The sequence below is a fragment of the Drosophila santomea genome, chromosome 2R (assembly GCF_016746245.2).
Source record: "Drosophila santomea strain STO CAGO 1482 chromosome 2R, Prin_Dsan_1.1, whole genome shotgun sequence".
In the NCBI taxonomy this organism is placed as follows: domain Eukaryota; kingdom Metazoa; phylum Arthropoda; class Insecta; order Diptera; family Drosophilidae; genus Drosophila; species Drosophila santomea.
In genome coordinates, this window is record NC_053017.2 from 14,907,640 (window position 1) to 14,931,821 (window position 24,182).

A 24,182-nucleotide genomic window follows, 5' to 3' on the forward strand; every position below is an offset into this window, starting at 1 on the left:
ATGACAACATCATAAGGTTGAGTTTGCTATTGATTTTTACACATTTGCAAATAGTTGAACATAATGGTGGATAACTCTTTAAAAATACTTCGAGCATTAAACTCCTTAATTACCAAAATGTATCTTTCGTTTTATAATTTAGCTATATAATGTTGCCTTGCGATTCAATTTTCTAAGTAATTTATTAAAAGAATATGCGCAAACTTAAGCCATAAAAGCAAGAAAGCTCGTTTAGGGAATGCCTCCTCTAAATACTTTACAATTTTGGGACTCAAATAGCTTGAGTGTAGTTTACCCTCTTTGTAGCCATATTTTGCAAGTCAAACATTATGGTACCCACCGCCAATGAGCATCATGATGATGGTGAAGACCTTTTCGGCCGTGGTGTTCGCAGAAACGTTGCCAAATCCCACGGAAGTGAGACTTGTGAAGGTGAAGTACAAGGCCGTGGAATACGTTTCCGCCGTGGTCAAAATGGCGACGGAAGCGTTTTTCCTTTCCGCCAAAAGCTGCAGCCAACCTGTGAAGAATACTTGAGGCATTTAATACGATGGGGAAGACAGAGAAGAGGAAACAGAGAAGAAAACTGGTTTAGTAGGGCGTTTAATTACAATTTGCAGGCCAAACAAATTGGGCTTATCAAATTGACAATGACTAGGCCTAACTTTTCGACTTCCAGTTTGTCAGTCTGTCAGTTCGTCTGCGTTCTGAGTTCAGAGTTCTCCGTTCTGAGTTCTGAGTTCTGAGCTCGTGTCAAATTCCGGCAAAACAGTTTTGCAAGGACCGGAAAACGCAGGCGAAACTTTTCGTGTCAGTCAGGGATGAAGGATTTTTCCACCCACTGATGATTAAGTGCTAGAAAATATCATGACGAGAACTTTTTCCCCATGGCAATATGTGTATGCGCCACTGATGAGATGATTTGATTCGATTTGATGCACTGTGCGCTAATCCGTATCTAAACTTTAAACCTCGACTAACACAATATTCATTTACCACACGTGTAGTGTGTGTTTGAGGTGGTCTGGGTGGTTTGGGTGTTTTGGGTGGTGTGGGTGCCTTGGGTGGTTGGTTCGTTTGGTTTTCGGTGGCCCAGGTGGTGTGCCTTGGCAGACTGCGGCCCAAGGGAGCCGGAAAATTCAGTTGGCGTTCAACGACGAGCCGCCCTTTACTGTTGACTAACCAACTAACGAAATTACCTTTGGTACACACTCTCGCAACTCAACCCACTGCACACAGTTGTGGTCGAAATAAAAGCAATGGATATACAGCTGACTACACTTAATATATCACTAAATATCAACAAAGGTATTAGCTTCCAACTATAAAAACACGAAGTTTTAAGAATGCAATACTTCTTTAGCGTTTTAATAAACTCGAATGAAGTGTTTATATGCCACTTGCGCTTTAGTGCGACAAACAAATTTCTGAATAATATAATTTCTCATATAATTTGTTGATAACAGAACACGCGACAGTCGTAAACATGTTGTTTCGAAATAGATGTCGTTAAAGTTTCTAGAGTCTATAGTTTAATGCTAAAAAGTTGTCCATAAACTTTAATCTAATAAAACTAGATCATGAACAGTTTAAACACTATGAAATAATAAAAGACATTAAGAAAAGAAGAGTAATTGAAATGTTTCTAGACAAATTGGCATATCACTTGGACCCCACTGTAGCAGTAACTGCAACTTGGCAGGACCTTCGACAGAGGCACACACTCACCGATGTTGCTCTCGGGGAACCACTCGTACTCCTTGACCGCTATCACATACCAGATGCAGGCCAGCCAGTGGGCGGCCAGCGTGAAGGAGAACATCAGCAATGTCAGTATCATGGCCGTGTGCTGCGAGTATCGATCAATTTTTTGCAGCAGTCGAGCGAGCCGCAACAGCCGCGTCAATTTCACAAGATGGATGTGCGATTCCTGCGTGAAAAAACAGAAGTGCATAAAAAAAGGTACATATAGCCAAACGACCCACTTCAAGGTTGTTAAAATGTAGGCGCACGGTGACGAGATGCCACGCCTCTTTCGCGTTCCGAACTGTCCATTAGTTTGGTTCGCTTTTTTGCAGCCGCATTTTCCCGCCAGCTGCTGAGCTTCATGTTTCAGTTTTTTGCCCAGTTTGTGTTGCCTACTTTTTAGGGCATTTAGATGTGCGCACTTGGTGCCCACTTTTCTTTCCGGCCATCTCAATTTTTGTTATATTCATTTGACCCGCCAAGGGTCCGCACTAAAAAAAAATCACAAAATTGTCAACTTCCCCGAGCCCGCATGGTTTGCGTGGGAAAAGGGACGAACTTTGGGGAAAGGATGTCATCAAAAAATGGAAAGATGAAGTGGCTGATAAATGGGAGGTGGTTTATAATATAAGTCTAATGCAAACATAAACAAGCTTATCGAAGGGCCTGACCCGAGCGTAAAACTTCAGTAAATTGAAGGCTAATGCCGTCGTTTAAGCTTAGATGAAAATTTTTATTTCCCGTTCGTGATTGCCGCTGACGAAGCGCCATCTTAAGGGCTGCCTAAGGTTACGAGTACACGGAAAAAATTCGAAAATGCGAAAATCACATTTCTTGCACCTAATACCAAACAATTGAATTTTAAGCTTAACCATTTTCGAACAGTCTTTAATGCAACCAAAAAATTGTACTTTTTTTCCATTTCCTTGGAGATCTGAAAATGCAATATCCGATAGAAGAGAAAAGGTAATGGAAACGTAACAAAGTGTTGGCAGACGAGATGGGCTAAGATTTACAAACAGTTGAGTTGGGCATTTAGGTATAGTGTCAATAGACGGACAGCTACACCTTGCCTTCTCTCTTTCACTTGCAGTCTACACACTTGCACAGACAGTGCGTATCGAAATTGTAAAACTGTCAGCTTAAATTCACTAATCTTCATGCTTTTCTACTTAAATGTATCTGTAGTGTTTACAAATAAATCAATGTGCTTTAAAAGCAATGCTAATACATTTAAATATATTATCACAAAAGTTTTTCAACAATTTGTTTTGAGCCTTAGTAACTTTAGTTATTATACTACTAATGTAAATTTTAAATATATATTTTTTTACATTTATATACATTGTACTTATACTTTTAGTTGGCACTGTAAAAGTGCGTGGGCTTGCTGCCTGCGTGAAGGACAAAGCGAAACAACGACATCTGGACGAATTGTAATTCACGTTGCAATTTGTGCTGCGCTTTCACTTTCACTCTAAGCTTTCCACCCCCCTGATTTTCCACCCACTTCCTCCGATTTCCACTCCCCCACCACACGGCAGTGTCTCTCTCACTGTTTGCTAAAGTTTTCCGCCTGCTCACGCTGCCTTTGTTTACTTTTCACTTTGTGTGAGCTGGAAAAGCGACAACATCTGCACAGCAGCAACATCTTGGCGCGAGAAGAGAAAACTTCATCATTCAACTGGCTCGAATTTTTCCCAGTGACTGACTGCCTTTTTGGGGTCTCGCAGATAATTAAAACTTTGGGCCAAACTAAATATGCAAAAGTTTCAAGTGCATTAGCTCAAATTGTATGCAAAGCGAGCAAGTATAAAATAAATACCAGAGAGTGTATAAAAATGTAAAAGTTTAAGCCCCAAATACATTCATAAATGACTTCTGACCAACTTTTGCTTCGCATCGAGAGTGTCACAAATTTTTACAATTAGAGTACATTAAAGTTTTATCGAAACTTTTTGTGTTTTTGTGTCAGCAGCTTAGCACACGCCGCTGTTTTTCCAAAAAGAGAAATAAACTTTTCCGTGGCTAAATTTCCGGTAGCGGAAGTCACAGAAAGTGGTAGCAGGGGGAGGGGTAGGGGTAGGGAAAAGCTGGGCCAAAGCCGCTTGTATTTGATCAGTGTATCCAGCGGAAGTTGGAAAAGAAACAGCTAAGAAAAACCGCAACATGACGACGGAGCGGTAAAAGAAAATCAATGAACATGAGTTCGAACGAAATTAAGCTCAAATGATAATTCAACAGGGAAAAGTTCGTACATGAACACGAAAAGAAAAATATATTATACTTTATTTTAAGTTTTATTCAACTGCTTTTAACAATTACTCAATGTATCGGGTAGAAACAAAAAATTAAACAAGATGGTTTATAGATGGGAAAACTAGTAACCTAAACTAACAGAAGATATATTTTTTGTATCTTTTGGCATATCTTAATAAATAAATTAAGTAATAATTTCGAAGATGTGTAACCTACATATTAAATGCACAGATTGTCAACTTGCTTAATTCCAAGTGGTGGCTTTGTGAAGCGCCACTGTAATGGCATTTGTTAGGTCGACCAGAATATCCTTGGCCTGTCAATAAAGCCAACGACAGCGTTCTCCACTTGGAGCAATCAGTGCGCTGACCACTTCACAGGAGGAGGAGGAGGTGGAGGTGGAGGTGGAGATGGTTGGCTGAAGAGTCCGACGAGCCAAGTGAAAGCTGAATAACACAAATCCGCTGGAGGACTGCTCCATTGTCCTGCGATGACCGCTCGAGTTTTTCACTCCACGGAAGCGGCGAACGGTGGCCAATGTCATCATAACTGCAGCTAAGGCTTTAAGCTGCTTTCAGCGGCACACTTTTTTTTGGTTTTGGTACTAGTATTTAAAAATAAGAGCTCTATTTTTGCTGCACATTTGGGTCATGGCTCTGTCGACTACCACCGACTACTTAGCGCGTAATTAAAACGTGGAACAGCCGAAACATTCAGCCGCGGCTGCTTTTGGCCAATGTAATCGGCTTAATGAGCGTCAACTGCTCTCCAAAGGGGTCAAGTGCTGAGACGGCCCTTTATACCAAAAAGTTGTCTAAATGCATTTCACATTTTTTACTTTTTGGTTAGTAATGCAAAGTACAGATTTAAGCACATAGATAAAATGTTTTGTGGCAACTCAACTTTCTATTGTATTTATATGATACTAGGGATTATGAAACATGTTGTCTAATAGCAAATGGTTTTATTCGAATTACCAACTATATTGCTAACTTTTTTTCATACCAATGCTTAAATGCTAGGCTGCACACAGTGCAGACCCTGAATCGTTAAACAAAGCTAACTTAATTTAACATTTTCCAACCCAACTGCACATTTGTGTATAATCCGATTAGGTGGCCCAGTGCAAAAACTGTGAGCTTTGAATATGCATAATGCATGTGGCCAAAATAGTTTTATGCAAATCTCTTAAGGCCATTTACCACTTGAAATTTGGGGCCATAAATTATTAATGCCAAGCCTTGGGGCAACGCCGCCCGGGGCGGATTTACTAAATTGGCCCAAACAATTTGTTAGCCAACTTCAACCGAAATAGTGTGGCATTGGAACTATGTAAGCATCAAAGATAATACAATACCTCGCCCCTCTTTACCAATGCCCAAAATGCAAATCTGGGCTTAAAAATTCATGGCTTGTAGGCTAAATTTATGCAATGGCGATTACTCACCTCGCCGTCGTACAAATCGGAGGCGTACAGGTGATCGAAGGGCAGCGCGGCCAGAAGGTCCAGGGCGAACCATCCTCGCAGGTAATTGATGGCAATCTGCTTCGAATTGGAGACAACCTCGCCCTTGCGCGACACAAAGGTGGTGCGGAAGTTTAGCAGAATATCTGCAATAAAACGGCAATAAAGGTGTGTGCGTTGAAACAATGTTTACAATTCAACGAGACAAATTCAATTCCAGAGGAGCATAAGGACTATGGTGATTGCGCCACAGGTGGCCCATAAAAAGGACACCCATTGATGTCCTTTTGGTGGAATGGCAAGGGTTATCAGCTGGTGAGGAGCGATGATGACTGGCCACTAGAGGTGCTTCTATTACTAATTTATTTTCGTAATAATGTTTATTGTATAGATCCAAATTTACTCTAATATATTTAAGCTAAATGGGATCGAAATATTTTAAAAATTACTTTGTTACATTCAACAATAGCTCCTTTATCCAATGAGTAATAAAACGTGTACTTTCATACCAGCACGAAATAAATAAATACTTTTCCATGCCTTCCACTTCCGCATCCACTTCCATCGAGTCCATCCAATCCACTCACCTACAATGAAGAGCGCCTCCACAATCACATCCGATACCTTTGTCTGCCGATCCGCTTTGGCAAAGGCGGCATTGTAGGGCACCATGAGGGCAACGTAGAAGGTGGCCACCAGTATCACCCAGTCCCAAATGCCCTTGAACACCCCGTAATGGGGCAGAATCAAGCGTGACTTTTTTATCGACTGCGTTTTGTACTCCGGAAACGGCGCCTCCGTTGAATGCATAAAGTTCTGCAAAATAGATTGTGGGCAATGGCATTAAATGAAATCCGACACAAAACACGAAAAGTGAATTAAATTAATTGAACTCTTAAAACGATTAGTAGTCAACCGTTTTTTAAACACATTATGAGGTTTTCGCATCAAGCTAAATATCGTTTCCCATACAAAAAGGAAGCTGTTTTTTTCTCCGAGCAACAACTTTGAAATTGAGTATGTTTTTTCTTGCGATACATTTAAGCGAATTTTTATATATACGTTTTTCCTCAAAATCAATCGTTTGATAAACTAAATATTACTCAATATTTTCGTATATGCTTATTTCTCTTTTATTTAAAGGCCCTAAACTATTTTGCATAACAAAGACTCGAAATTTTAAAGCGTGTTTCAAAGCGGACCACGTTTATGGTAAAAATCCCGAGGTAAACACTAAATTGAGTTTGACGTGGCACATTGATGTTAACTACGTAGTGGCTGCTGTTGATGGTCACTCTTTGTTCCGCCCAGCTGAACTTCCGCCCATGGTTGACCATTCCTTGGGGGTTATACTCACATTGCCCAGTTTCAACTTGGTCTTCACGCCACCCTTTTCCGGCTTGTAGTGCCCGGATAGCTGGTAGAGAACCGCTCGACTGCGCCGGCGACCCATGTTGCAGCCGGCGGGAACGTCCAGATTGTTGCCCTCACCCGCCTCCGCGTCCCCATCACTGGCCGCCGGCCCGCCCAGACCGGGCAGTCCGCCCAGGCCGAGCATACCGGCATTGGAGCCGGCCCGGGACCGGGCGCCCAGAAGGGCAGCTGTAAGGGCAAAAACTTACAGAGTCGCAAACAAAAATCGAGCAACGCAAACAAAACCAGGCAGTGGCATAAGGATAATCAAGGATGGGCAGTGGTATAAGGATAATCAAGGATGGGCAGTGGCATAAGGATAATCAAGGATGAACAGTTGCATAAGGATAATTAAGGATGGGCATTGACATAAGGATAATTAAGGATGGGCGCATAGGTTTTTTGGCGGTTCGTAATTACAGTGATTTAATAGAGAGAGCACAAAGAGAAAAGAACACATAGAATTTGACACATAAGACGTTATGAATTAATTGGCATGGTTATTTATTTAAATTGGTGTTTTGCACTACTCCTTAGTTAAATCGCATGGCGTTTGATTTAAAACACACACATTTTTAAAGCGTCACAAAATGGCAGGTGTGTTCGTGTATATGCATTCCCTCAAAAATTCACCTCTTCTCGAAAAGATTTTCCTGAATTTTCTCGACATTCCGACAAGTTAAATACAGCTTTTCCGACCCCCCCTTTTAATGCCCGGCTCCATTTATTATTTTTGCTGACTTTCATTTGAGCAGCTTAGTGGGGGGAAAAGATGAAAACTCAACTTTTACAAATGGTGTTAGCTCTTGTGCATTAAGAAAACAAAGTTGCCTCACTAAACGCAGGCTTTGCTTTATTGTGTTTTGGCTCAGTTTTGTGTGAGAAACTTTTAAATTGCAATAACATGTGATTAAATCTGATTCGTAAGCATGCTAAGATTATGCAAAATTTGTACTACTCTCATCTTGGCGATACTGAGCACCCAGTGCTGACAAACAATTGATAATCTGGCTCAGTGGCCGACAAATATTGGCCAACTGCGGGTCAGGCCAACAAATCAGGCGAGTAAACATCATATTTCACAGCCGAACAAACAAAGCTCGAAGAAAATAAGCTCAGAGTAGCGCATATTTGGCACCGCAAAGAGCCCATTAAATTGAACTTAATTCTATTTGAGTGTGGTGGTCTTAAAAAGGACATGCTATAAATAACAATTAGCTGGATGGTGAAAAATGGTCCCAACACGAATTTGATACGTTTCGCAACCCAAACGTGTACTAATTATGCAGAAAAACAGCAAAGAAAATTATGCAAATCGCCGCCAAGAAAGTTGCCATTTTTTCCACGCCCATTTGTCTGTTTTTTTCCGGGTTTTCCTGTTTTTCATTCCGTTCATTTTGCTTTCTATGTTATATACCGACCATGAACAATTTTTGACCAAAATATGATTCCAATGTTAAGACTCGGCGCCCACATAAAATCCAGTTTGACTCCGTTGCTGTCATATCAAAATGCCAATTAAGTCGGGACGGTCACCTCACTAACACAAATATACACACTTTTCATCCGTAACCGAGCAACAGCCGTTGAATATGTACAAAAAAAAAAGGTCTGGGAAAATATTAAAGACACAAAAAAATACCTCATGCACACACAAATATTTTCCTGGCTGTTGGCACAGTGCCATGAAAAAAGTGAAATACTTTATCGAAATATGCACAACTCATTGGCAACCGGAGGTGAAAATTCGTTGACAGGCCTAATGACGTGTGAAACGATGGTCATTATCGCATAACTGTCACAGTGCGATAACGATTATGATCTGATGATAATTCCATTTCAAATCCGTTTCATCAAAATCCGCTTTATCACAAATTTTGGAAAATTGCTCGCCTAATTAGTTGTCTTCACAGCTCTCACAATTGCTCCAACAACCCACATTTTCCCTTGTCACGGCCCTAATTTTCAATTGACGGAGATCGGCACTCAAGTTTTCCGGCGCAAGCTTGATTTCAGCTTGGAAATTGGTTTTGCCAAGGTTGGTTGGCTCGGACCTAATTTCATTTACATAAATTAACAAAAATTGAATCAGGCTCGGCCGCTGCTTTGGTTTGAGTGTAGATTAATTCGATACAAACTGCATTACTCGAACATTCAACTGTTCTGGCCATATTTGCTTGGCTGCCACTCAATGAGCAAGTTAATGGAATTCATTACCGAATGTTTGGCCGTCGTGTAAATCTCTGTCTATCTAACACAATTACATGTGGTAAGTCCTCGACAGAAGGGCGACAAGTGCGTGTTGCAAGTGCAATAGGTGTTTGTGGCACTCACTGCAATCCAAGTGCGAAACATGCAACATCTGCCAAGCATTTGGTGTGAATTGCAATACCCTGTTGGCGGTATTCACTTTGGGCATATGGAATGGATGTAATATTGGGAATATTCTATATATATCTAAACCATGCCAGTTGCTTCCTATTTAAAGTGCAATCCATATCAATAGCCGTGGCACAAAATAATTTAAAGCTTCAATGCCAGGTAGTCGTCCATGCAGAAGGAGCAGAAGGTCCTGCCGGCCGCCTGACAAACTCGAGTTTGCAGTGCAGCAAATCCTCTTAGGATTCTCCTGGTCGAACTTCAAGTGGCTTCTGCTCGGTTTGCATGGCCCGTAAATCTGCAGGCCAGAAGACAGGCAAACAGACGGCAGCAACAACAGATGAATAACGATGGTAATAAAGCTGCAGGCCAAAAGGTCACTGGGCGGTGGCTGTTTTTTATCCCTGCATTAGCAGAATTTCACGGCGACAAATGCGATTCCCCAGTACCAAGTACCAAGTACCAAGTACCAAAGTGCTCGGAATAAGTTGTGATGCTGTCAGAACTGTTCGAGTGGTGCATCAATATTTCAGCATCTGGATCCTTTTGGGGATTCAGCCAGCAGCACACGTGTGCCGGTGTGTCCAACGTTTTTTGTCTGATTAATCCGGTAAATTAGACAGAGGGCATATTTGATGCCGCTCAGCTGGAAAAGCAAAAGGACTCGAAAGAACAAAAGGAAACAAGGACATTTGCTGCGGGTTAATTAACGTAAATGCGTTGAATGAAACTCCAAAGGAAAGCTTAACTTCCTTTAACTTCTTCTTAGCCAAAGTGCAAATTTTAAAATGCGTCTCATTGCAAATATTAGCATTACGAATTCATATGGTTTTTAGCACACTTTCGGCCGCTCATCGACCAGATTATAGCCACAAATCAGAGACGACACCGGCGAAAACTGCGCTTGAAAGACGAGATTTAAATTAACGTTGAAATATGGTTGGGCATACATTCAGATGTCAGGGACACGCGCTGGCGCAAAAGGGGGAAACGGATGAAAAGTCGGCAAAGGACTCAAAGGAGCGACCGCAGCCAGCCGGAGTACCTTCCTTCCTTCCATTCCGCCTTCCTGCCCAGCTTCCTCTTGGCCAGAAAGCCATCGCTAACCAAAAACTCTCTCTGTCTCGGTGCCAGAATCAAGCGAAACCAAAAGTTCCGCAAAACTTTGTAGGAATATTTCTGGCCGAGAGTTGAGGTGACATGCTGACATAGCTCGAATGAAGGTAGCACTCGCATTCACACGTTTTTTATGGCTCTTGACTAAGGAATACTCTGCCTGGAGATTTATTGCCGCAGTTTAATTCCAAATTCTCGTATTTGCCGAACAGCAAAATTTAATGCATTTAAGCAAATTACTGCATATACTTCTGTAAAAGTTAGAGAAAGTAGATAAGCTTATTTAGTTTGTGAACTAGGAGTTACAAAATAAGTTATAATCTGGAAATGTTACTACTACTGATAATACTAAGGCCGTATTATATTTATTATGATTATTTATAGTTATTATTAACATTTATTTTTATAAGAATTAAAGTTTACATATGCTTAGCTATTTAGGCTATCGAATCCTAGAGAGTACAGAGTACATCCTCTGACATTTATCCGCAAATTTGGCGCTGTGTCTGGCACCGAAAACTAACCGATTTGTGATTTTTGGCCATATCTTCTTATCTGAGGGAATGCATCAGTGTCAGTGTGTTCGAGCTTATGAGTCGGTGCTTATTAATTTATTATTTGCGAATTGAGTGTCTACGTGGCTGCGTGTGTGTGTGTGTGTGTGTGTGTGTGTGTGTGTGTGTGTGTGTGTGTGTGTGTTAGTGGGTGTGTGTGTGTGGCTTTAGTGCACGCTTGGATTTTCGACAGTTGGTGTTTAGCTAGTGCATTATTTATACCAGTTGCTTATAGATACTTACCGCTATCACATTCCTCGTTCACATTCATCTCGAGCATTTTGGTGTGCGTGATGTCCTTGTGGGATGCCAAAAAGAGCACCACATCCCGCTTCTCGTTCTTGATGGGCACGATGTCGAACAAACACCAGAAGGGGGCACCTGCAATGAGTTTTTGCTTTAATCAGCGCCAGCGAAGTTGATTTTCACCGAATCGCGTATCGCGTATCGCGTATACGCCACGTGGCCTGCGGTCACTTGGCAAAATATTTGGCCATGCAGTGTGCAGGCAGTGACTTTCATTTGCGGCTGCATAATTGAAGGATTTGCCAATGGAAAACGAGCCGAACATCGGTTGACAGCACAAAGACCGCAAATAAAAACGGATAAGTCCAAACGAGACTTGGCTAAAATGGTAATTAGCTGTTAAACGCTTTAAAAACGCCAGCAATTTATGTGGCTTGAAATTGATAAATAAATTGCATGGCAATTCAATTAGACCGCAATTATTGTCCTGGCCTGCATTTTAATTATCTCCCGCTAATTAAGCCACCAGCCCGAGGTCAACTAGATCCAGTTCGCCCTCAGTCCGTCGCAGCCAATGCATAATTAATAAAACATAGCCCCGGCACACACGAGCGAAGAATGCCGAGGGGCAGGAAAAGGGGTGCCGTACACTGGCACAAAATAATCAGTTCTAACCATTAATAAAGAATTACCAACTGCAGTTTTATGCTTGCTTGACTAAACAAGTAAATATTTGCATTACTAACTTTAGATATTTTTCAATCTAAACAACAATTCCTTCTCCATTGTTGCTGTATCTGTAGTATTTCTTCGAGTGTAGACTTGCAATTGGTTAAATGTTTTAAACGCTTCGCTAATTAGAAAACTTACACGCAAAGTTGATGGATCCATCCATCTTGAGCTTATCTCTGCGTCGGCTTGGTCTTGATTAATCGTGACCTCATTAGGACTACAAAATACCGCGGCCTGGACGTGCGGAAATGTTAAGAGCACAATTTATTGTGCGCCCCGGCAGTAAGGATATGAATCGGTGTCCTTTGGGACTGAAACATGAACGCCAGTTTCACCCCGGAGAACCGCAGGAAACTAGTTCAAGTCTGTCGCGCTTAACTCAATCAAAAACAGTTTTTCCATCGCCACAAAAATGAGTTGGGGACGCCACAGACTACGCTTAAAGGAAAAGCGGAGTAGGGAGTAGGAGGCGGTTGTTTTCTCGGAAAACTCTGCAGGTGGAACCACAATTGATTGGCAACTTTTCACTCTTGTACTGATAACTTGTACGACTTTTGTCACTCGTGGAAAACCAATAAGTCACAGGACACACTTTTCTACAAAAAAAAGTAAGTGTCTATTTATGAACATGTTTCTAATGTTCGTTCACACCCCTTATAATCAAGATTTAGATTTTTAACGATGTCTGGTCCCTTTTCGGCTAGCTAAACTTAACAAGTTTTTTGTGTGACCACAAGCCCCGAAATAATTTCCTTATCTGCCACTTTGCGCACCAACTTTCATTAAAAAATTTTAATTAAAAAGTGGGCAGATGGAAAACAATTCTCGCAACGCACAACATTCCCGCACATCGCAATTGGGCGGAGAAGTGACTTACCTTCCTTCTTGTAGAAAATAACCTCCAGCTTCAGTTCCATCTTATTGGAGAGGCTTTTCTCGATTTGCTGCTTGTGCTCCTCCTTCGTATCCGGTCCGTAGAGGAAATGACATGAGCAGCCTGTTTTCGTGTACGGCGGAATTTGCGCCCGGAGTTTGGGATATTTGCGTTTTGTTGGCAATTGAATGAAATCGGCACAATACATACAAATGAGTATTCAAGTGTTAAATAAGTTGAGTCTCTTCGTCCGCTGCTTCGTCCTTACCCTTTTGCATAATTTGCGCGCGTGAATATCCTGTCAAATCCACGAACCCATCCGAGCAATAAACAATTGGATTGCCATTTGCCTGCGCATTGCCGAGCACAAAGTTCGAGTCTGAAAATGGAATGGTGGAGAGAAAAGTTGCTTGAACTGGGGGAAAAACTGGAAGGACAGCGGGAAAATGTAGTCAGTGGGCAAAGCAGTTGGGCGATGGTGAAGGATGATGTTCAGCTGCCTTTCATTTGGCATGAAATATTGTCCCGACAAACAACGGTAATAAGACAAGTCCTGCTGCGTGTCCTTTTCATAGGAAAATAAGACTGACGGGCTCATGCTGAATGTCTCCTTGAAATGCACATTTCCATATTGCCAGAAAAAAAAGGGGTTTCATATACACTACACATTGTCATTGAACAAGTAAATATTAAATATATATTATTTATCGAACTATATTTCTCCGTATTTCGCAAAAAGTGAAATATATGCAATCAGATGTCCTTGCAAAAACTACGTTCATAAATAAAGTGCCCGTTTTTCTAGCATATTTCATTTTCTTTTCGCACAAAAGCCATATTGTTATGAGCTCAACCTTTCCCTTTTTATGGCTTTGCCATTTACACTTGACCTTCATGTCTGGAACTTGCTGGTTTTTATTTAATTTTTTTTTGTGCAAGCGCTGAAAATAAACTCAAAATCTCAGCGGCATTTAATTAAATTTTCCATCGAGCTCCGGCGAGTGCAGGAAATGAAATTCTTATGTGCCATTTGGTCAATTCCGAAAACCGGGATTTTCACATGGCTCCTGCGACGATCCCAAAAAGTGAAATTGAACAGAAGGTCACTTCCCAGGATTTGCGCTGTGGGATTTTATTTATAGCATATCCAATGCGAACCAGCTTCTCCCAGCGTGCTTTCCTCTTTATTTACCTTTTGAATTCAATTTCATAAATAGAAGTGCTCCCCACTCACTCGCATCCTTGCCAACTTACAGCATCCTGTAACTGAGGTCCTGTGAATGGAACGAGTGAGATCGTAATTGCCGACACAATGGACAGATTATAGTGGAGCTGTGGACGGAACAAATTGAATTGAAAGACAAGCCGGCTGAATGGCAGCTCAAAATGAAAACTCATATGGCACACAATACACATAATCTGCATGTGTGTGTCGCACAACAATAACACCAATATCAAGCCGTCTTAGATAGGTTCTACAAATGGAAAGTAATTGCAATAATCGCATTTGTTAAGAATCAAGGCTGGTTTGTCGCCTGTGTCGCCTGTGTCGCATGTTTATGGAATATTGCCAGTAAATTGTTTACATTCAATATCCATTACTCAATGGCTGGTTGGCCTCTTGCCGGCAAAAACAGTAAACTGATTGTTAAATACTTTATGCTGCTGCCGCCACCGCAAGAGCCAACAAATTAAAAGCAAATTTACTTAATGTGTTGCATCATAAAAAAGCTCGTGAAAAGTGCTGTGGTCGCATTAAGCATAAATGTGCATGTGCGAGAAATCGAATTTAATTGTTTGCACTCCAATTAGTGACTATTAGTAATAACTGCACTAAGTGGCAGTTTATGCATCAAGTGTCAATATTTAAAGTGCCAAATTTGTTAAATGCTCAGAGGTAACTCGTTTCCTAATAAAAAAACACATTCATTCTATTGTTCTAAAGCAAACCTTTCAGTGCTTAAAAATTCATGCAAGACTGCATATGAAAATTTAATTATTTTTACATATTACGGGCACAATTCTAATTTAAGGTGAATATACATCTGATTTAAGCGTTGCTTAATCGTTTTTATTTCAAATACAAGTGTAGTAATGTAAGTTCGCCAAACTTTTTCGTAACAAATATGGAACACACACGTTTGGAGAACAATCGCCGGGAAACCGGAAGTGAAATCTTTTTGTTTGAGTTACTTGACTGCTGCCGGCGACAGAGACATCCACACACATACTCAACTGACTGACTGCGGCTCATTTGATATGCTTATTTTATTATTTATGACTCGTAAAACCTTTTTAATCCCCCTGCCGGCTGAGCATTTCACTTCGTGTTTCCCAGTTTTGTGACAACTCGCAAAGACAATTATCGCTACCTATGCCCGCTTGTGTGCGAAATAAAACAATTAATTTATATGATGGGGAACTGACATGTTTTCTTCCTGGCAATGTCAGCACGTGTGTGTCCTGTCAACGATTCCAATTGGCGAACGGATGGTGAAAGTTATGCAGGACTTTGCTATCGAGGACACAGATTAGGGCACAAATCCATCGATTGGGTAAGTGCAAACCAAAGATGAGAGCTGGCAAAACCTCTTAGAAGATAGCAAGAAGTATGGTTTCCAGTCCACTGACTCTCCAGTTACTTGGTTACTTGGCCATTAAAGCATACGTTTTGTATATCTCAGTTTAAATATGAAATGTTCTCAACTATTTACAATGTACGCATATAAAGGGAATACGTAATTTAAATGAAATGTTGCTGCCTTCCTGTTCCAGATCATTACATTTGATTGCGCGGCCAGCGAGAGAAAATGTTTCGGCAACCAAACGAGGCGCAGTTTAATTTACTGTAAAACATTTTTCCCTCAAAGGAATTCATTTTGTTAGGGCTTCCACGCAGAGCTCTTCTGTATTGTATTTTGTGAAAAAAAAACGCGGGCCTCTGCGCACATAGTTTTAATTTCTCCGCACACGAAGCGGCATTTTGCATGCAGGATGGGCAGATTTTCAATAAGGATAAGGTCCTGCTTCCACCCATACAATGTACATATATAAATAGAATTCGTGACTGGTCGGCAGTGGTCCCCACGCGCGAACACTTAACTGACATCTGCCCCCAAACCCCTGGTGTTCCAAAGCCTGGCTAAACACACGGTAAAAAATAATAATAAATATAAGTATTCTAAATATTAGTAGTACACCTGTTAAAACGATAATGTAAATTGAATGGAAATAGAAACTACAACATTCTAAAATCATTCTAGAAATCCTTAGTGGTCAGTGCAGTAAAAGAAAAACTAATGCTCCAAAATATTTGATGAGTACTTTTTTATTGCATTTTTCTCAGTGCACGAAAAGAATCCCGTGTGCTCATTCTGCGTATTTCTTGCAGTGCAAGCGAAGGAAAACCGGCTGATTATGCCCGGAAATCTCTTATGCGTACTTTTTTACGAGTTGGCCAAAACGATGCGGGCCTTGGCTTACTCCTTGGCAGCCTCCAGTCCAAAGGCCCCCCAATAAAAAGTGTCATAAATATTACATTACGAAAATCATATAAAACTCCGACTTGGACTCTGTGCAGGAATCGCTTAGCATAAGCATTACCATTGGTATTGGTATTGGCATGGGCATTTGCATGGACATGGGCATGGGCATGGACTTGGGCATTGGCATGGGCATTTCACTTACGGGTGCCATCGAACCGGGTGGCGATGGTGTCCAGGAATGTGTTCTGGGGCGCTAGCAGCCCCTTGCGGGCTGGCATGGGAATGGTGGGGCCGGTGCGCCTCTTGAAGCGCGGCTTGGGGCGTGGCAAAGCTGCAAGTAGAGATGAAAGTGACGGTGGGAAAGGCATTAGTTTCGTTGACTTCTTGTTTAAATTTCAGCATTGTCGTCCTTAAACTAGTTTACATAATGCTCAAAAACATAATGGGCTTATATTTGATTAAATAAAATATACAATTGAATAGCAACAGTATTAATAAATAGCAGTTCACACATGTCATTGAAAGTTTTTTGTACAGTCAACGCTTGACATAGCAAATCAATTAACATATTTAAAATACCACAAAAATATGCTAACAATTTTGTAATTCAAAAGCAGGCTTCAATTAAATAATTATTTTTTACGTTTTAATTTCGCTATAATGTCGTGCTGAAGCCACTCAATATTTTTGATTAACACACAGCAGTTGACCCTGAAGAGCATTCACTGTATTTATTTAAATTATTTTTTTTTTGACATATACCCATGGCATTGTTTGCTCTTCGACGGGCTTCCATTAGTTTTTATTTTCTCAGCCAGCAGCGCATTTATTTGAAAATATTTGTACGCCAACACTTTTTCATTCAGCTATGCGAACAATGGCAAAAACCGAACTTAAATGGAAAACATTGCGAATTCATTTAACACAGACGCTTCGCACACCCAACAACGACGGTGTGTTGTGGTGTGCACACCAAAATCGACTGCTCTCTACCCTCGATACACGTAATTTGCTCCTGGCCCGCAGGTGCTGCTCGCAATTATTTTCACCTGCGATTCGAGCGGTCAAATTTCAGTGCAACAGTGACATCTGTTGAAGCTTCGGGCGGCAGAAAGTGGGAAAAAGTTAAATACTGATTAGAAAACTACGTCACTGGCGGTATATATATCTACTTAGGGAAAGTTAAGGCAGGGGCATTTACACAAGCTATCAAAATCTCAATGAACCTAAGATTAGTATTAGTATTAATAATTTCGAAAGAATCAACTTTCTTTAATTACCTACTTAAATATTAAAAACAGCTAACGAATTGTTCTATGGGTTTAGGGAACAAGTACTTCTCTATCAGCAAAGTACTTTCTACTAACTCAATTATTCGGACTCAAAGTCAGAGCCTATTTGTTGTAACCCCTTTCCAATACACACCCCTGTGTTCGATGGCTTGTCAAAAACACTGATAAGCACACACAGCCCACAACCTTTGGCCTTATCAAAGTATTCGGTTTGCTATCGAATGCGATATTGATTAATATAGCATGAGAAAAGGGGCCTGTGCATGCAGCTAAACCGCACATACTCGTATATATTCCCACTGGGTTTTTACCGCAAAATTTTCATTTCCAGCATTTCCGGCGACCATCAGGTGGCAGCAGGCAGCAGGCAGCATATGATTTCTCCAATTTGGTAAACCCCAACACATGTACATTCGCATTGTATATGTACATATATGCACAGGCACACACGCAAACATGCGGCGGCATCTGCAACAGTTTGTGTGCGTCTGTGTGTGTGCAATTTCCGTTTCCGCCTTATTCCACATGATTAGGCTGATGATACTTCGGTTTTCCTCTCAGCACGAGTTTTTTTCGCCTCGCAAAAAGGGCGAGTTATTTCTTTAGCCAAGGCAACACGGCGGCTAAGTTATTTTTGCATGAAATAATCAGGTGCAAGTGCTGTTTCTGTGGGCCGAGTCAAAACTCAATGTGAGTTTCCAATTTCATAAATGTGCATTGCATAGTCGCATTCATCGAACGAGTATTAACCAGCAAGATAACGTTGTATTTGAAATATTTGCATTCAACAAAAGCTCGCATAGAAACTTGTAAGCTTGCTGGGAAAAAATACTTTTTTACATTATTTACCTGCAACCATGGATATTAAATAACTGGGTTTTTTTTGTAAATGAATGTAAATAGGATATAGATAATAGGAATAATATTCAATCCATTTAATCGATATTGGTAAACAGTAATATTGTATTTCAATGAATTATATAAATTTCAAAAGATTTTAAAGCAGCTCTGCTTTTTAGGGAATTGCAGAAATTTACTAATGCAGAAAACAGCTTATATGAAACAAGCTTATTGGCATAAAAAGCTGCTTGTAAAAGACGTTAGTAAATGGACTACTTCCTGTCTACCCAGCAGATGTGTGAACAGACCACATTGGCCGAAAGGAAATTATTTTTAAAGAAGATTAACAAGGGGAAAATAAATGCAAACGCCCCCGGGACTCCAGATATGGCCAACATCTGGGAGTTACCTCACGCCAAAAGGGCCGGCACGGCGTTCATTTAAGCAAATTTGGCTTATTTGGTAGCAGAGCTAGCTAATAACCACGTTAAGGCGAAATCGCCTTGTAAGAGGGCGAAACGAGTTTGGAATTTTTAATTCCGCCTGCCGCATGTGGCGTTTTTCTGGGGAATAAGGGTATGCAGACTACCGAAAAACCAGCACGTGCCCCATAAAAACAGAGCGTGGAAAAACCGCCTGTCAGGGAAACGGAAACGGAAAAGCAGAAAAAGCGAAAATATGCTTTTCTGGACAGCCCACACACACACACACACACGCGCATTTGGCTGACCAATAAAGGAAGAGCCAATGGAACTCAGAATGTAACTCAATTGCCCCAATTTGATTCATCCCATTTGCCACCTGCCCACATGAATTACACGGCGAGTCAAATTCGTGGAAAGCGCTGATTCAAAAAGTTTGAGTGCAAGTAATTATTCAAATACGCAAATTAGGAATATTAACAGAGCTTCGAATAACTTATAAAACTGTTCTACTGCTCGTTATAAAAACAGAAACTTTAGCTTAATGAACATTTTGAGCAGCACAAAAACGTTGATCATTGAGTAATAATCGATTATTCGCCAGCAGCAACGCCTTTGGAATTCCTTCGGCGTTGCACTCTGCTCTGTATAAATCCGCGTATGAGTTTCTGTTGATTTACAACGAACTCAAACCACAGATTCATTCCCGATTCAAAATTAAAGGCAGGCATGGCAGACATATCTGAGCGAAATCCACGGACATAGTAGTTGACATCCTTGGGCCAAGGACATCGCTTGGGCACATTACTGAATCGATCCATGTGCTTGCGGCCCAGTTGGATGAAGGCGATCTGGTTCTTGTTCGACAGCAGACTGCAGCCATCAATACCGGTGAGATTGAACAGTGTGAAGTCCTCGCCAAGTCGTCTAGGTAAAACAATTCGCATATTCACAAAGAACTTGGCCACCGGCTTTTGGAATTTCAGCTCAATATTGAAGGATGGCCTTTTCACGCTTTTGCTCAAGCCACATTTCAAGTGCGATAGGATCCCATCGGGATCCTCAATGCTGCAGGTGCAGTTCGTGAAGACCATGTCAAAGTTGGACTACAAAAAAATATAACTTAAGAGCCTTGAACTTTAAAGTCCTGTTTTGCACAACGTTACCTTATCAGCCTTGATATGATTGAAACAGGCAATTATGCAGATAATTATGACAGCGAACTGGCTAAACATTATGTTGCAACGACTGCTAACGGAATAAAGTTATTTGTAGCATATTTTGTATGAAATATATGTTGCCGTTTTATAATTACAAGCAGCTCAGTTGTACACAGGTTGTAATCCTCTTGACAAATCACTCTTGTTTGTAATAAGCACTTTTTTCGAACTGAAGCGTTAATTGACAAAGAGATTATGGGTAATTACTGTGCAACGCCATTATTGATTCGAACACAAAACTAAGCCATTAGCAATTTAAACTTAAATGAGCTTTATTTAATGAAGCACTTTGCGAGCTTATTAATGCAAATTATGTTTTCACTTGAAATTTAAAAGGTAGCTGTTAAGACAGACTACATGTTTGCATGTTTAATTCCCCCGCTAATTGTTCAATATATAATGTATAATAAATACCTGTGAGAGCAGGAAATAAGCTGATCTACTCAACTGTGTTTAAGTCGAACCTTACGCCACAATTATAGCAATAATGATTGTTAGTCCAACATTAGTCACACATCAGCAGATTTTGGTTTGAGCCAGTAAACTCCCATTTGGAATATGCATTTGGCCATCAAGTCTAGTTGAATTGCATAATTAAAGCGGTTTTGTATGGGTATCGCGTAGGATGGAGCTGAAACCAAATACGACTGCATTTTGGATGGTTATTTGCCTCTACTTGCTTTCTAATTGGAAATCGGAGGCGCAGGCCAAGGTGCGTATAATAAGCACATTGAGTATATTCAATTTCTGCAGCTGAAGTCTTGCGTTTCTCAGCATAATTTTGAGCTGCAAACGGATAATTTTACATGCAGCAGCGAGGATATCAGTTCCAGCATCCTTAAGGAGTTCAATTGTGGCGTTAGCAAAAGTGCCAAACGCCGCACCTGGCACATGGAGTTCAAGCTCAAACAACCTGTTGCCGAACATGATTTCTTTATGAAAATCATCCTGCCACGCCGACGACCTCTGCCTGATTTCGTCCTGCTCAATGTGACCACCGATGGCTGCCAGTTATTGGCCAATCGCAATCAAGTGCCCCTCATGCGCCTGGGCCGCAGTATCATGGAGCGATTCAGCAACTTTCCCAAACAGTGCCCTTTCAAGCCCAACTTGAACTACTACATCAGGGGATTTCGCCTGGACTTGAACCTCCTGCCCGCCGTGGACATGGAGACACCCGTGCACATCGAGCTCAGTTATCAGAGCAAACAGCAGGGACTCAAGTGGATCAGCGGTTATCTGTTGGCACGTGTTCAGCTGATAGGCGAGAAGAAGCGGCACAAGTAGAGAAAAGTATGAATGGTAATCATGATTCCTTTACAGGGAAATAATAAAATAAAAATCGTCTTAGCTCCGGATTAAAATCGATTACTTGAATGCTCTCCAGAATGAAGGAAGAATTAATATATTTCTTTCTGTTAGCATTTGACATCTTTTGGCCCTAATGTAAGTGCCTTCTGCAAGGCCGCCTAATATTCGTGTGCGTATGACAAATCTGCACAGGTGAGCATATGGCCATTGAGTTAATATCGCAAAAAATCATCTGACACCCGGCCAACGCTCTGTCTCTTTCTACCCGCCTGTCTCCGTCTCTTTCGCAGTGCCCCTTTTTCACGACAGTTCAGCCAGATGATGTCGCTCCTGTTTGTTACAATTGCCGTCGCTGCCTTTCCATTTCACTCTCCATTCTTTCCATGTCAGTCCACAAATGTTGTTCAATTACCTGCGCACAGACTGAGACGGACAGATGGATGTGCACTGGGAGAAAAAGTGCATAGCACTGCCGGTATAAAAGGATAGAGTTTATAAATTCATAAACATTTATCAGAATTTTATTGTATCTCTGCTTTGCGTAATTCTGCCATAATCTCTGCCATAAAGCTGCAAAAGTTTGAAAAATAAACTATCTGTATCGTAGTAGTATCTTACTATTTTTTCGCAGTGCATATAGAGCAACATTGTGGCGGCAACTGGTTGAGTTTGCTTGTATTTGAGTGTGTTCGACTGGCGTTTGGAGCGGTACAAACTGAAACCAGCTGCCGCAATTTGCCATTTGACTGATGACGAGGCAGTGGGCAACTAATAACCCACCCATACCGCCCACCTGTCTCTCTGTCTGTCTGTCTGTCTGTCTGTCTGGCTGGGCGGAAAACGAAATGAAGTGAGAAATGTGACATTGTCGTCAGTTGGTGATTTGTAACAGTTACCCACCCAGTCACCCAGTGGGTAACAGTCGCCGGTAAATGTGAACTGAATGGTCTTCCGGCGGGTCATGTGTTGCACTTGCCACAGGGAATGGTGCACCTGCACATCGCAAATTGTCATCAGCAAAAAAGCCCACGGGGAATTCAGAACGAGGAATTCAGTATCGTGCCACTACGAACCATAGAATACCCTTTAAAAAAGACAGCTTTTATTTTTCTGACCCTTGCCTATGGAATCCTAAGTAGATTACTCACTCGCACCCTTTATTAATCACTCACACTCTTTCTTCCCGCCCACTGTCACTTTCTCCTTGTTTCTTTACTTTCCTTTCCAGGATCAGCTGGCCTGCCTTTCAGGAATGATTTTTAATTAGATGTCAGGGATTTGCATGTGTGTCTCAGTTTGGTAAAGTCGCCTGTCACTTCATCTGATGGCCAAGGGAATCCACTGGCCACATTGAGTTTTTGGGGCCAAGAAACCCAAACTAATTAAGGCCAACTGTTAATTGGCCGAGTTGCTGCTGCCACACAGTTCTTTGGAAAGACGCCAAGTTAAGCCATGGAACTCAGTTGTCAATAAATGGGTTTATTTAATTCATAAGAAAAAATTAAGGAACTAACTAATGTTTGGCAGTAAGGTTTATAAAGTTTATAAGCAAAAGGTAATATAAAAAAATTACAGAAATTACAATTAATACATACTAGAAAACTACAAATGCTACATTTTATTTTCGATAAAAAACAAAGCTACATTTTATTTTAGATAAAACAAATCATAGCCACTCAATTGCGACACCCATTTCAAGCCATTACCCTGTTTATGAAAACCCACCCACACATTAACGGAGCTGATAAGTTGCCAACAGATTAGAGCCATGAAACTTTAATCAGTTTTGTGCCCAAGTGGGCAAACAATTGAAAGCGAAGCCCACTAGAAAATTTTGATAACACACAGCCGCAAATTCCTGCGGTTTGCCCCCAAACTAATGAATACTCGTAGTTGGGAATGCTGTTCATGTGGAGGCATGTGTTTTCGAACCTGGCCACAGAGTGCTTAAGCCAAAATGTAAAGTTTAAGCCAGCGGGTAATTAACGCATACCCACAATCCTTTTTATGGCCCAGACTTTCGCCCATAAAGCCATGCAGGAAGAGTGCTTGCCGCCTTTTACAAAGTTGCGTGGTTTTTCAAGCTTGTTTGTAAAAAGTTTTGGATATATATATTTTTTTTTATTTGTTTCGCCGGTGAAAAGCAAAGTCTGCACGTGTCCTGGCGAAAAAGCTTTGGCGTTGGCCTTTCTTCGTCCTAATTCGATTCACACTGCCAAGTACTGAGACGCACACACTTTGCCACAATTTATAATTAATTAAAGCAAGTTTGTCTTTTCGGCTGGAATCTGGAGCACATTTACCATGGCTGTCGTTGAATATTCAATGAAAAATTGCATGGCCTGGATAAATATTTGCGTGAAGCGAACAGAGTCAAGTGTTTTCTAGGAAAAGCCAACTCCAATATACTCTGTAATGTATATTACTATAAATGTGTTTTCAAAGAATATAAAAATTTTAGCAATTTGATGTAAAGATACAATATGTACCCAAATATGCTAACACAACTTTTCGTACATACATAGTTCATAGATTTAAGATTGCGTATCTGCTGGAACATCGACATTAGCAAACAAAGTCGAGCATAAAAGCCATTTTCACGTTGTTATGGCCAGAGTGCAGAAGTTGTGAAAATTCATCTTTTCAATTTTGCCCCCAAAAACCCGCACATTTATGCAAACTTGCTCTACGCTCGTTTTTGTTGCTGTCAATTTCACAGATTAATGCGCACACATTTCAACGCCAAAGTCGGCAGGCGTTGACAATGGCCAAAAGTTTTGCCATTCGCTTTGCTTTCTGGCCAACAACATCGCTCTTTTGGCCAGACG

General features: G+C 41.0%; 3 protein-coding genes across 6 annotated transcripts in view; 1 reads left to right on the forward strand and 2 right to left on the reverse strand.

Annotated features, from left to right (window-relative positions):
- Nucleotides 1-24,182, reverse strand: part of LOC120444368 (potassium voltage-gated channel subfamily H member 8) — a 150,903-nt gene that overhangs the window by 110,162 nt on the left and 16,559 nt on the right. For 2 of the 4 annotated variants that reach the window (XM_039623975.2, XM_039623971.1), the window contains 9 exons: nt 16,472-16,600; nt 13,053-13,163; nt 12,788-12,907; nt 11,176-11,313; nt 6,828-7,087; nt 6,058-6,286; nt 5,453-5,616; nt 1,729-1,930; nt 341-532 (listed from right to left, as the gene is read on the reverse strand). In XM_039623975.2, the coding sequence (XP_039479909.1) occupies nt 341-532; nt 1,729-1,930; nt 5,453-5,616; nt 6,058-6,286; nt 6,828-7,087; nt 11,176-11,313; nt 12,788-12,907; nt 13,053-13,163; nt 16,472-16,547 (1,492 nt within the window). In that variant the 5' untranslated portion in view covers nt 16,548-16,600. The remainder of the gene's footprint in view (nt 1-340; nt 533-1,728; nt 1,931-5,452; nt 5,617-6,057; nt 6,287-6,827; nt 7,088-11,175; nt 11,314-12,787; nt 12,908-13,052; nt 13,164-16,471; nt 16,601-24,182) is intronic. The other 2 variants (XM_039623973.2, XM_039623972.2) reach the window with 2 other exon arrangements.
- Nucleotides 19,417-20,123, reverse strand: LOC120444373. Its single transcript, XM_039623980.1, has 2 exons — nt 19,990-20,123; nt 19,417-19,929 (listed from the first exon to the last, which is right to left on the reverse strand). Exons 1-2 carry the CDS (start codon nt 20,056-20,058, stop codon nt 19,417-19,419), a joined length of 582 nt encoding a protein of 193 aa, XP_039479914.1. The 5' UTR covers nt 20,059-20,123.
- On the forward strand, nt 20,669-21,330 carry LOC120444374. Its single transcript, XM_039623981.1, has 2 exons — nt 20,669-20,755; nt 20,818-21,330. Exons 1-2 carry the CDS (start codon nt 20,669-20,671, stop codon nt 21,328-21,330), a joined length of 600 nt encoding a protein of 199 aa, XP_039479915.1.